Source organism: Jaculus jaculus, chromosome 1 (genome assembly GCF_020740685.1).
Source record: "Jaculus jaculus isolate mJacJac1 chromosome 1, mJacJac1.mat.Y.cur, whole genome shotgun sequence".
NCBI lineage: Eukaryota > Metazoa > Chordata > Mammalia > Rodentia > Dipodidae > Jaculus > Jaculus jaculus.
In genome coordinates this window covers 127,521,746-127,534,628 of record NC_059102.1, presented here as the reverse complement: position 1 = coordinate 127,534,628, position 12,883 = coordinate 127,521,746, and the positions used below count along the sequence as shown (strand labels likewise).

Sequence of the window (12,883 nt, the reverse complement as noted above, 5' to 3'; positions counted from 1 at the left end):
AAGGAGGCCAGGGCCTCCTGCTGCTGCAAACAAACTGCACATGCTTGTGCCACTTTGTGCATATGGCTTTACATGGGTACTGAGGAATTAAACCCAGGCTGTCAGGCTAAGCAGTCAGGTACCTTTAACTGCTGAGCCATCTCCCCAGTCCAGACTAACTAATCTTGAAGTTGTTGTTTTACCAAATTTCAAGGTGAAGTTACCAGGATCTTTTGGTCACCACAGTCTGATTCATTCTGGTGCTTGTCAATTTAGGGTCATTTAAATATTTATAGATTCCCAGAGGAGTGAGTGTTATGATTGGAAGCCATGTGTGACTCTGAAGGTTAGTAAGGCAAATAAATAGTAAATGAGTTAGATAGGAAGGGTAAGGAATTAAATAATAACCACAGTGTATTGTAAGGAAATAAACAAAATGTTCACACTGAAAATAATTTTGGAGCCCAGGCATTACTGTTTAAGCATCCTATAATCATCTGTTTAATAAAGAAAAAATAGATGCACTTTTTAAATTATAGTTATGAAAATGCCTTTATTATTGATAAATAGCCTTCTCATTGCTGCATAATTACAAAATTCTCTAGTACTTTCATCTAAAGGAATATGAAGTTTCTGTCAGAAAGTGATTTTTCTGATGAGATTTGATGCATTTAAGTTTTAAAATTTGATAAAGTAAATGCAAAAGGATTCATTAGAGAATTTTTTGTTGTTGTTGTTATTGGGCAAACAAACGTTAATTTAATTAGGATTTTAGAAATCAGACAAGTTATCACAAGGAGAAAATGTATCTGAATATACTTAAAATTTTCCTTATGTTCAATGCTATAGAACTTCCTACTAATGTAGTGGGGATTATATATGTCCAATATCAGGCATGTCAAAGAGTACCATAGACAGCTATTGAGTTTATGCCTTTTGTATTTCTTCCTGAAGAATTTCCTTCTCTCATGGTCTGTTCCCTGTTCATCAGTTGAGGAGTATCTTCTCATATTCTCTTATCTGCCACACAAAGAAGCACAGACTTTGACTTCCCCTCATGCCCACTGGGAAAGGATCAATGTATTTAAGTACAAAGGGAAAATTATAAAGTTGATGGTACCTCAGAGGCAGATTTTAAAACAAACAATCCAAAACCAAACACATTTTTAGCCAAGCATAATGACTCACATTTTTAATCTTAGTACTCAAGACCAGAGGCAGAGACAGGAGGATTGCAAGTTCCAGGACTGCCTGAGCTACATAACACTCACGAAGAGCCAATGAAAAAAGAATCCTATGTGGTTCCAGAACAAGTACAATTACCTGTAAATATAAAAGAGAAACAACAAATACACAAAAATAGGAGAAAATTGAGTTTAAAAAGGAGAAATATGAGGAGTTCTGGTATAAAATGAAATAAGGCTGTAAGTACAAGACTCAGTCCTCATTCGTATGAAGTGCAAAGAATGCTTGGCTTATGAACTAGGACTGTGCCCTAGCCATAAAATTTTAACATTTAAAACACTTTAGTGAATTAGAAGGGAAAGAATAAAAGATTAAAATTAAAAATACCTAGTTAACCAATATGAAGCAGGTCTAAAATATGATTAGGCAGGGTGCTATTTTGTTATTACTGTTCCAGAAGGGTTAGCAAATACATGTTGGTCTCTCTAGTTACAGTAGAGCTGTTGCTAAAGATTTTATCTCATAAAAGAGCTACCCTTTTGTTTTCCTAAATGAATTTATTGTCTTAGTATATTATAATTTTCAACTCTTACTTATTTGTCTCTGAATAGGCCACAGATATAATCTTAAATTATGGTGAGTTAGTTTTATTATTCAGCTGAAATTATTTTTAAGTGAAAGTGACAGTTTTAAAGTGTTTGGGGGGAGGAAATTAAAGTTGTACATTTGAGTTAAGACATCTGAGAGCTCTGTCATGCCGCAGGCATAATTCAGGACATCGACCAATGAAGTCTGTTCTTAAAAGAATTGATGGTAGGTTTAGGTTAGCATATAAAATCACTGAGCTGGTGATAAGTTGAGCATTTGGCAGCTTATAGATGTTACTGTCATGTAAGTTACACTAGACACCAAGTGTGCCCCACTGTGGATAAACAACAGAAACAGATACAAGAGGCAGAATCCAAATGCAAACATGCAAGGTGCCAACTCTGCAACCCCCGCCACTAGCCTTGTAATAATGTGGGAAATCCACTTCTAAACAGATTTACAGAGGTTAATTGGGCTGGGATATTTTAGATTATATTACACGTTAATGAAAATGCTGATTTTCATCTGTCATGACTCTAGTGCTTTTTATATCATGATAATTATTTTAAAACTTTGTCTTCTGTGTTGTTGAAAACATCTTGGCAGAAAGCCTGTGTGACCTGATTAAACCTATGAATTGTCAGCTGTGATCTATAGTACTCAGAAGAGGTTGCTGACTGGGCATCACTGAGGAAGTTCTTGATTTAAAAGCAAAATTAGATTGAGACTACTGTACCCAGCACTCTATCAGCGTGTCAATAGCACATTTTTAACACTGTATTTAGTGTCCTTGTTTTCCAGTGTGCTGGCAATTACTTAACAGCATTCATTTAATAATATATATGTTTAAGTATAGCTTATTTCCTCACAGTATATACATTTCTGTTTTGAAATGCATGATGGAAAAAGCCATCTAATCCTATTTATTTTCCAATTTTTGTATACAGCTTGTGAATTGAAATTATTTTCAGGGAATTAAATATTTTTTTAGCTGTACAGAGAGTCAGATTAAACACCTTGTGGTGAGATTGTTTTTATATCCCTGAATTATTTTCTTTCTTCTTAGGCCCCTAGTTAGTTCTTCCCACTACTTGTTTCATTCATAAATCATTTAAATCTAAGAAGGTTGGATGATTAGAATATTCCAAGAAGTCAGGGTTACCTCTTTCTAAGAATCCAAATTGTGATGAATTATGGAGGGGTGCATGAGAAATTCTGGGATGCATGTGTATGTTATCTTGACAGTAATTTTCATGCTCAGGCTTACTGATCAAATGTGAGCAGTGAAGCTCTCCAGTATGAATTGTAGTACACTGATGTTGTGTGATCATTTTCTCAAATAAACAAAATACTCACACTGTTTGTCCTGTTTCTCGTTTCTTCTCTCTCTGTCTCTCTCTCCTTTGAAGGTCTCAGCATCAGAGGAGCCCAGGAGGAAGACCCTCCCGATCCCCAGCTAATGAGACTGGACAATATGCTTTTGGCAGAAGGGGTTTCAGGTCCTGAGAAAGGTGGGGGATCGGCGGCAGCAGCTGCAGCCGCGGCAGCCTCTGGAGGTTCTTCAGATAACTCTATTGAACACTCAGATTACAGAGCCAAATTGACCCAGATCAGACAAATCTATCACACAGAACTGGAGAAATATGAACAGGTCAGCAGCCGCCACTCTCAGCCCTGCACAAACCCTCTATTGCGACCGTGCTAACCAATTCCGAGGGCCTTAAGGGGTAGGTGTTAACACAAAGAGCACAATAAATATGGGCAATGCAGAAATCCAAGTGAGTTGTTGAAGTCATGAAATGAAGATCCTGTGAGATTTCTGAGGTGAAACTAACCCTGCTTTATCTCATCTTGTTTCAGCTTTATTCATTCTTCACATTCATGGTGCCCTAACTACCACACCCATAAGCCTTCCTTCCCTCTCAACCTTTCCATTTGGTGCCCTTTTGAGCACTACAGAATTAAACCTCAAGCCCTGCCTTTGTTCATAAGCTTTTATATCTTAGCAATGAGCTCTGGAATTCCCCTAGTAATTATCTTATGGATTGGGCCAGACTATGGGGAAAGGAGCTAACTTCTTTTTTTAATATATATGTTATTTTATTTATTAGAGAGAGGGAGGGAGCAGGCAAATAGGGAAAGAGAGAATGGGCATGCCAGGGCCTCTAGCTACTGCAAATGAACTCCAAATGCTTGCATTTCCTGGTGAATCTGGCTTATGTAGGTACTAGGCAATTGAACCTGAGTCCTTGGGCTTCACAGGCAAGCTCCTTAACTGATAAGCCATCTCTCCTGCCCCTAACTCCTTAAAGAAAGCAGGTTTGACTCTCTGAAGATGAGGCCTGAAGTATGGTTACACCAGGACAGGAAATACCAGGCATTGTGTGCTAAATTCAAGATTATAAAGAGAATAAAGGTTAAAAATCCTGTTCTCAGGAAATGTATTAGCTACACTTCATTGAATTTAAGTTATCTTCTGGTTTAAGTTATGTTATTGGTTATGTATCTCACCAAGAAAGAAGTCACACTGCCAATTTAACTATAATGTATTTATGATTACAAAGTACTTCCAAACTTTCAGAAATCTAGATCAATTAAAATGTGGGGAAAAATATGTAGTGAAATGTCAGTAGGTCATTTTAAACATATTAAATAATAATGTTTTTTTTTTTTTTTCAAGATAAGGTCTTGCTATAGCCCCGGCTGAGTCCAAGGCAGTCCTCAAGCTCACAGTGATCCTCCTACCTCTGCCTCCTGAGTGCTGGGATTAAAGGCGTGTGCTAAAACTCCTGGCTTAGCTAATAATTTAAGGCTAAAATTCTGCTTAGATTGCAGGGTTCTCATTTAATAAGATTTTCATTTGAAAAGTTTTAGGAAAACCAGTGTATCCAGGTATAGTGGTGCATGCCTTTAATCCCAGCATTCGGGAGGCAGAGGTAAGAGGATTGCTGTGAGTTTGAGGACACCCTGAGACTCCCTAGTGAATTCCAGGTCACCCTGGGCTAGAGTGAGACTCTATTTCGAAAAACCAACCAACCAACCAAACGAACAAACAAAAACAAAACAAAACAAAACAAAAGTATAATGACAGCTTTTAAATAGACACAAAAAATAAGGAGAATAGAATAAGTAGATTGTGTAGAATCTATGAAATTGCCAATTTTGGGCTCTAAAAATGGTAACAAGCTAGAGGCAGTGGCCTGAGTATGTGGTCTCAGCTACTCAGGAGCAAATGCAGGAGACCTACCTTGGTAGCTTAGCCAAGCCCATGCCCTCAAATAAATAACAAGAAAATACTGGTAATTTTATAGAGTTCAAACTATCACCCAAATAAATACTCAACATTTTTCCAATCTTATTTTGTCTGTGTCTCCCTTATATTTTTTGGTGGAGTATGTAATAGCAAGTTTTAAACACTGTATAATTTCTCTCATAAATACTATACTGTATATAAGCAGTTGCTTTGTAAAATTCATGCACTTTAATGAAAAATGGTGTGTATGTGTGTGTGTGTGGGGTCTTGTTCCCAGTGAGATTTTTCCCCCTTACCCTTACTTTACACACACACACACACACACACACACACACACACACACACACAATTTCAAGCAGAGAGGGAGGGATGGAGGAAGAGAGAGAGAAAGAGAATGAATGAGACTAGCCACTGCAAACAAACTGCAGATGCATGTGCCACTTTATGTATCTGACTTTACATGGGTACTGGGGAACTGAACCCAGGTTGTTAGGCTTTGCAGGCAAGCACCTTAACTATTAACCTACTTCTCCACTCCCACCCCCTAATGGTTTTTTTTTTTTTCAGTTTTTTGAGGTAGGGTCTTGCTCTAGCCCAGGCTGACCTGGAATTCACTATGTAGTCTCAGGGTGGCCTCGAACTCAGGGCAGTCCTCCTACCTCTGCCTCTCAATTGCTGGGATTAAAAGCATGTGCCACCACGCCCTGCTCTAACCCAACACTTTTTTAAGAGTAATTAGGTCCACAACAATATACGTCCTATCTCCATGACTCATAGCCTTCCCCATTATCAACATCACTCATCAGAGTAGTGTATTTTTTGCCGTTGTAAAATAATGATACATCATCACCCAAAGACCATACTTTACATGAAAGCTAATTCTTGGTCTTATGCATTTGGTGCATATTGCACAGTATCAGAGAGTGTTTCCACTGCCCTGAAGAGCCTTTGTGCTATTCATTGCACACTCTATGTCTTTCTGTCTCTCTCTGTCTCCTTTCCTTCTTCCCTCCCTCTCCACTAGTCACTAGCAAGCACTGTTCAGTTTTAAGACTGATTTTTCTTAAAAGCTCCTGAACAGTTTCAGTTGTGTATGCTTCCTGCCCCCATTGTCTTTTCTAATATTCTGGATATAATGGTATTAAACAAATGTTGTATCTTTATTTAGGGGCTTTGAGGAAGGATAGAAAGATTTATGTAGTGCTGTCTTAAAATGCAATGTAAATTAATATTATGACATGTTTTCTATTTTCTGAACAGGATTTCTGGGATTTGAAACTCATTTGTAGGGATAAATTTTTGTGGAAATAGTACAAATAAGAATTTTGAAAAAAATATTGTTTGTGTATATGAAAAAGTTCAACTTTCTGATTTGATATGAATAATTGAGAATAAACAAAATAAGTCATGGTTGAAAGGTTGCCCTGAGCATAAACAATAGAAAATGGATCTAATTTGTAGAATAATCCTAATTGCATAGCTTTATGTTAAATAGATCTATACTTATTTACTAGGCAAATTCCACTAGTCACCTTGTATGGAAAGATGTTTATTTGGGGCTAATTGTTAAGTATGAGGAGTTACTGTGGTTCCTTACTACCCCCTGCCATTACTATTCTGTCTTACCTACATCTTAGTTTTTCTACATATTTCTGTTGGGGTGAAGCTGGTATCATCAAAGCCTTGTCCCAGTTTTTACAAATGCCCTAAAAAATTCTCATTAGATTTCAGTAACACTACTCTCATATAATGTCAGAATTGCATCACTAGGACTTTTGTAGTCTTGCTTTAAAATTATACATGCTAATACACAGGTTCTACACACATTACTCTATTTTTAATGTTTTGGAATTAAATGTAAAATTGAAAATAACAAATTTTAAATGTCATGAATCTTATTTCCGGTTATAGTCAGTAGCCTAACAATAATTTAAATGCATATTACATCACTTAAAATATGTATTTATTTGCAAGCAGAGGCAGGGGAGAGAATATTGGCTTGCCAAGGCCTCTTGCCATTGCACATGAACTCCAGGTGCATGTGCCACTTTGTGCATCTGGTTTTATGTGGATACTGGGAAATCAAACTCAGGCCATCAGATTTTGCAAGCAGCCACCTTTAATGGAGGAACCATCTCCCCAGCCCCTCATTTTTAACATATTCTGAAGGAAGCAAGTAGATGTATTCTGTGAAATCTGTGCAACAGTATGAGCTAGCAAATAGGTCTGATGCTGAGTTAGTAGACTCAGCAAAATTTTAATTTACATATTTTCCTGTTAGGATTGGAGTTGTTTACAGACTGTGTAACTGCATCTAATTCTTTGAGTGTCTTTGGACTTTATAGCTCTTCTATCTATGGTGTGTGTGTTGTGTGTATGGAAGTAGGTAAGTAGGTAGGTAGAAGATGTTTCCTTTCAACTGTTTAGGGTATAAGAACAAGGGACATGCTTTGGTTACGAGAAGGGCTCAATGGAGCTGAGTGACATGACAGAGGCATTAAATACTATTGGAATTTTTATTTTCTGACTAGAGGAGGTCAAATGATTTGTCCAATGCCACACATTAGTGTCAAAAATCAGGCATCAAGACCAGTTTCTAATCACAGGCCATCCTTGTCCAGTGGATTTTATTGCTCCCTATGCAGAATTGGAAAATAATGCAGGTGTGTTCTGGTTTCCTCAAATTTGCCCATGTTGGTTTGCACTTGAAATGGGAACAGAGAAGATTGAAAACAACTATTTGAATTGCTTCTGTCAAGTTATTTTTTCTTCCAAAAAGCATTGATGGGTATTCTGAATGACAGGAAGGGCCTATATATTAAGGCTGAAGCTTCCTTTGAAAATTCTGTTGCACACGCCTTTAATCCCAGCACTCAAGAGGCTGAGGTAGGAGGATCATTGTCAGTTGGAGGCAAGCCTGGGCTACAGAGTGCATTCCAAGTGAGCCTGGGCTACAGTGATACCCTGCCTTGAAAAAAAAAGTGAGAAAGAAAAGAAAATTCTTTTGAGTCTTACTAAAGCAAATGAACAACATTGGAATCTTAAGAGTTACTCTACTGTGTTTTGCAATGAAGCTGTAACGAAAATGTATCTGAAGCCTGTTTAGATTTAGATTGCCATAAAATTAAAAAAACATCACCACTGCAGTAAATTAAAGTACCTTACACACATAGCCACTGTTACAAAGTGAAGCCTACTACTGTGTGAGCAATCTCTAAGCTATCTAAGATATTTAAGCTGTGAGGCTTAGTCTTAACATGTGTATATTAAGAATCACTGTCTTTAAAACCTTCTCCTTTTCCCCCAGAAATGGTTCTTTGATCATGTCTCTATTATATAGATTCAGATTTCATAATTCTTGATGATAACCATCTAACTCCATTTGTAAATGCTTTTGAAAGGGGGGTCATTAGATGTCTATTATAGCAAGGTAGAGGTTTTATTGATCTTCTTCTCCTTCTCCTTTTTCTTCTTTCTTCTTTGTTTTTTCTTCTTCTTCTTCTTTAGTTCCTCTTCTACTTTGATGCCCCCCCTGCCAAATCATCCAAGACAGAATGTTTATGGGTCCAATATTGTGCAAGTCATGAGTAGGAAACAACAGCATCTGCGAAGTCATGAACACAATGGCCACTCCATGTCTGTGAAACAGAGTTCCATAGCACACTCCTTCCTGTCCTTGGACTCTTATATTCTCCCATCCAAGTAATGACCAGGCCCAACCCTGCTTAGCTTCCTAGATCAGAAGAGATTGGGCATGTTCATGGTGGTATGGCTATAGACAGGCTCTTATATTCTTTTCAACACCTCTTCTGTAATGTTCTCTGAGCCTTGAGGGTGTGATAGTAATGTGTCATTAAGCACTGAGCACTCAACAGTCACTTATTGTCAGCTTATTGATGAGTTTGGAGTCACCCCAGTAGTCACTGTCATTTATAAAAAGAAGCCTGGGACCAAAGGAGACAGCAGTTGTAGACTATGGACATAAACATAAATATTTAGAGGGAAATTTGATAGGCACATCATATCTATATAGTCAAACAACAACACTTGCTCCCTTACTAGGGCCTATGACCTTTCTAGTCATAGACCCTGGACTAGGTTTTCAGTGCCAGGTATTAAATTCCTCCTGTGTAGTGGGCCTTAAATGCAACTATAGAGCAGTTGATTATGCCCCAAATAGTCATGCATGAGAGAGCATGGCTGGTTGGTTATTTAGGACTCAGGGTCCACTTCTGGGTAAGACTGTTGATGACCTTTCTACTCAACCAGGCTACATGGCACTTTTTAGCACTATGACAGCTATCCAGCAGGGAGGAGGCTTCCAGTTCAGTTCTGGCTTAATTTCTCAGTGTCCTATACCTGAAGAATGTGTTGTGTTTAGCAGTCTGGTCTTACCATCTAGTTTTGTTGGGCAACCAAGAACATTAGTGATAACCTAGCAAGGCTTTTCAATATTACTGCCATCCAAAAGGAAACAAAACTATTTTACTTTTGTCTTGCTGATTCTAACAGAAATATGACATTTTCCCAAAGCTTATAGTAAAACATTGTGTAATCCTTGTCTTGCTTTCCTCTAGCTGACAGATAAACCTGGTCACTTCTCTGTCTTCTTGATTAATTGCAAATTTAAAAAACTACATTTACTGTACCTTTCAAATATATTCTTATAACAAAAGGTCCAACTATTAGAATAGGTAAATTCCTAGTGAACTTAGCCATGGGTCCTAATAATGCTTGTTTTTAAGAATTAAAGCCTTCATTTTAGCTAGTCTTTCTTAGTTTCTCCAACCTTGCTACCAAAAGGAAGTGGACACATGAGGTTTTGCAAATGAGATTTGACCTTGGCTTTTGTTCTCAGTTATAAAAGAAAATATCTATCATCCTTTATGCAGCTTTCCTGCTTTGCTTGTGCCATAAGAAATGCTTGTATACGGGCACCTCACATTATAATTTACAGCTGCTAGAATGGAGATGACATATTGAAAGCTATCTGCTATAATTATATTGAAATACATTTTTGCTGAAAGCAAAAGTATTGTAAAGGTCCTAACCCTTCCAAAGCATTTGGGAACCTGTCTGAATTCACAGATGTCTTTTGAATTCATCCCAAATCTGGCAAGGCTCTGGGACCAAGCATAAAAGTGAATGTGTTCAAGACTGGTCAGGCATCATCTGACAATATCAAGAGACTGTACAAAGAAGTTAAAACAAGTTGCTGGGATTTTGTGGAGGCTAGAAATGGATGTGGCATCTAAGCCATTGTGAAGACCAATGCTTGTGGTGTTTAAGTAACTCCACATTATGCACTTACATTCACTGACAAAGTTACCTTTACTTGTGAAGGGATTTTATCAGGTTAAGAAGTGTTGATATAGGGCTGGAGAGATGACTTAGTGGTTAAGGCACTTGCCTGCAAAGGAAAAGGACCTTGGTTCTATTCCCCAGGACCCACATAAGCCAGATGCACAAGGTGGCGCATGCATCTGGAGTTTGATTGCAGTGGCTGGAGACCCTAGTGTGCCCATTTTTTCTCTCTCTTAAATAAATAGCTAAAAATATATTTTTAAAGTGCTGATATATCCTGGTATAGTGTTACACACCTTCAATCCTAGTGAGATCCTACCTTGAAACACCAAACATAAGGAAGAAAAAAGTGCTGATGTTATCACATTGTTCTTACATATGCTTAATTCCATTTGCCATAGTATTTTTATTTTTAAAAATACATCTTTTCTTTCTACTATCACTACCCTGGTGTAAGTTCTTTTAACCTCTAGTAGTTACTACAAAACTCATTCTCTCTTCATCTCTCCAAGCCAACCCATTCCTTATATGTTCCAGATAGTTTGACTGAATCAAGTTCTGCTCAAAAAACACAGTAACTAGTTATATCCTAATTGCTCTATCTGACATTCAAGTCTCTAAAACACAGCTTCACCTGTGCAACCTCATCCTGCTCTCCTACTAATGACAATAATAATAGTAATTACTGTGCATTGAGTATCCAGGTGTCAAGGAGATGAATTTACATACCTGAAACAACCACATAGTGATATTAAATATCTAAGCGCATATAATATAGATGCATTGACAATATCAGTTGCATCTGTTACAATTTATGGGGATTTTTGGAGGAGCTAAGACATGGTCTGAGTCTCAAAATGCCATTTTTCTTAATAGTTAAGTATAAACAAACAGATACTAACTGGTATAAATTTTGTATTTCCTATTTCTGTGCAAGACTTTCATTCATTGCTCCAAGGGAATGCCTTACTTCTTTTTAGTGCAGTACTGAGGATTAAACCAAGGGTCTCATGTATATAAGCACCTCAGCCTTATTTATTTCTTTAACTTTATTTTGATATGGGGTCTCAAGTCTGCTCTTCAATTTGTGATCCACCCACCTCAGCCTCCTGGGTAGCTGGGATTACAAGCACGTGCCAGCCTACCAGCCAAGTTTTACTTCCCACTGGTTGTCATGCCAAGGATTTTTCTTGAGTGGGAGGAAAATTTCTTTCTTTTTCTCCAGGTTAAAAGTTGATTGGCTCTATCTATCAATTACATTTGTGACCACAAACTTGATTAATCAAATGAGTTGCTTTGTATTTGAATATACTTTTTCCAACATTTTGGCAGCAGTGTTTGTATTTCTTCAGATTATGAAAAGGCAGAACCATGTTAGGTAACTGTATAGGGACTTGTTTACAGAATAAGGACACACACAAAAATATGAATTTTATTAAATTGCCATTTTCATTATCAATAAATAGTTACTATTTATTGAGTGTTAATTCCAAGAGCTTAGCATACATTATGTAATAGAATCCATACAAAAATCTTAGGAGACAGACCCCTAAACTTTGGATTTATATAAAAAGTGTAAGCAATAACAAAGAGTTCCCCTTTGTGTCTTTTCCTTTAGGCATGTTGGCTTCTCATTCATACTGGCTTATACAAGATCTTTGAATGTTGACTTCCATTCCCAAATAAGAACAATTTGTTGATTTCATATGCACTTAGTGAGTACAGAAATGTATATTATTATATGAGAGCTACTTGGGAGGTTACAAAGGCATCTAGGAAATGAATGGTTGTAATCAAAGTTGGTATGAGGGGCATCTACTATTTGACATGTGATCTTATTATATTGCTGAGGCTGATCTCAAGTGATCCTTCTATCTCAGCTTTCAAAGTAGCCAGGACTATAGACATGCAACATCATACCTAGCTGGGCATCTACTTTTTTTTTTTTTTTTTAATGACTTCTGTAAGTCACAGGCAATTTTTTTTTTAATTTATTTATTTGAGAGCGACAGACACAGAGAGAAAGACAGATAGAGGGAGACAGAGAGAATGGGCGCGCCAGGGCTTCCAGCCTCTGCAAACGAACTCCAGATGCGTGCGCCCCCTTGTGCATCTGGCTAACATGGGACCTGGGGAACCAAGCCTCGAACCAAGGTCCTTAGGCTTCACAGGCAAGCGCTTAAAGGGCATCTACTTTTAAGAGAAATTTATTCTTTCTATTAAAACTGAATTTTAGAATAGGGCCTATTATGATCTCTTACAGTCAGCCACTCTAGATGATTGCAAAACCCCAATTCAGTATTGTTTTTTGTTTTTGTTTTTGTTTTTGTTTTTGTTTTTCAAGGTAGGGTCTCAGTCTAGTTCAGGCTGATCTGGAATTCACTATGTAGTCTCAGGTTGGCCTTGAACTCTCAGTGATCCTCCTACCTCTGCCTCCTGAGTGCTGGGATTAAAGGCGTGCTTCCAATTCAGTTTTTTAAAAATTTACTTTATTTATTTGCAAGCAGAGAAATAGAGGAGATAGAGAATGGGCATGTCAGGGCCTCTAGCCAATGCAAACGAACTCCAGATGTG

At 37.5% G+C, this 12,883-nt stretch overlaps 1 protein-coding gene across 2 annotated transcripts in view; it reads left to right on the top strand.

Annotated features, from left to right (window-relative positions):
- The window catches only part of Pbx3 (PBX homeobox 3), a 242,244-nt gene that overhangs the window by 180,161 nt on the left and 49,200 nt on the right, over positions 1-12,883 (top strand). For both annotated transcript variants that reach the window (XM_045141123.1, XM_045141121.1), the window contains exon 3: positions 3,162-3,403. In XM_045141123.1, the coding sequence (XP_044997058.1) occupies positions 3,162-3,403 (242 nt within the window). The remainder of the gene's footprint in view (positions 1-3,161; positions 3,404-12,883) is intronic.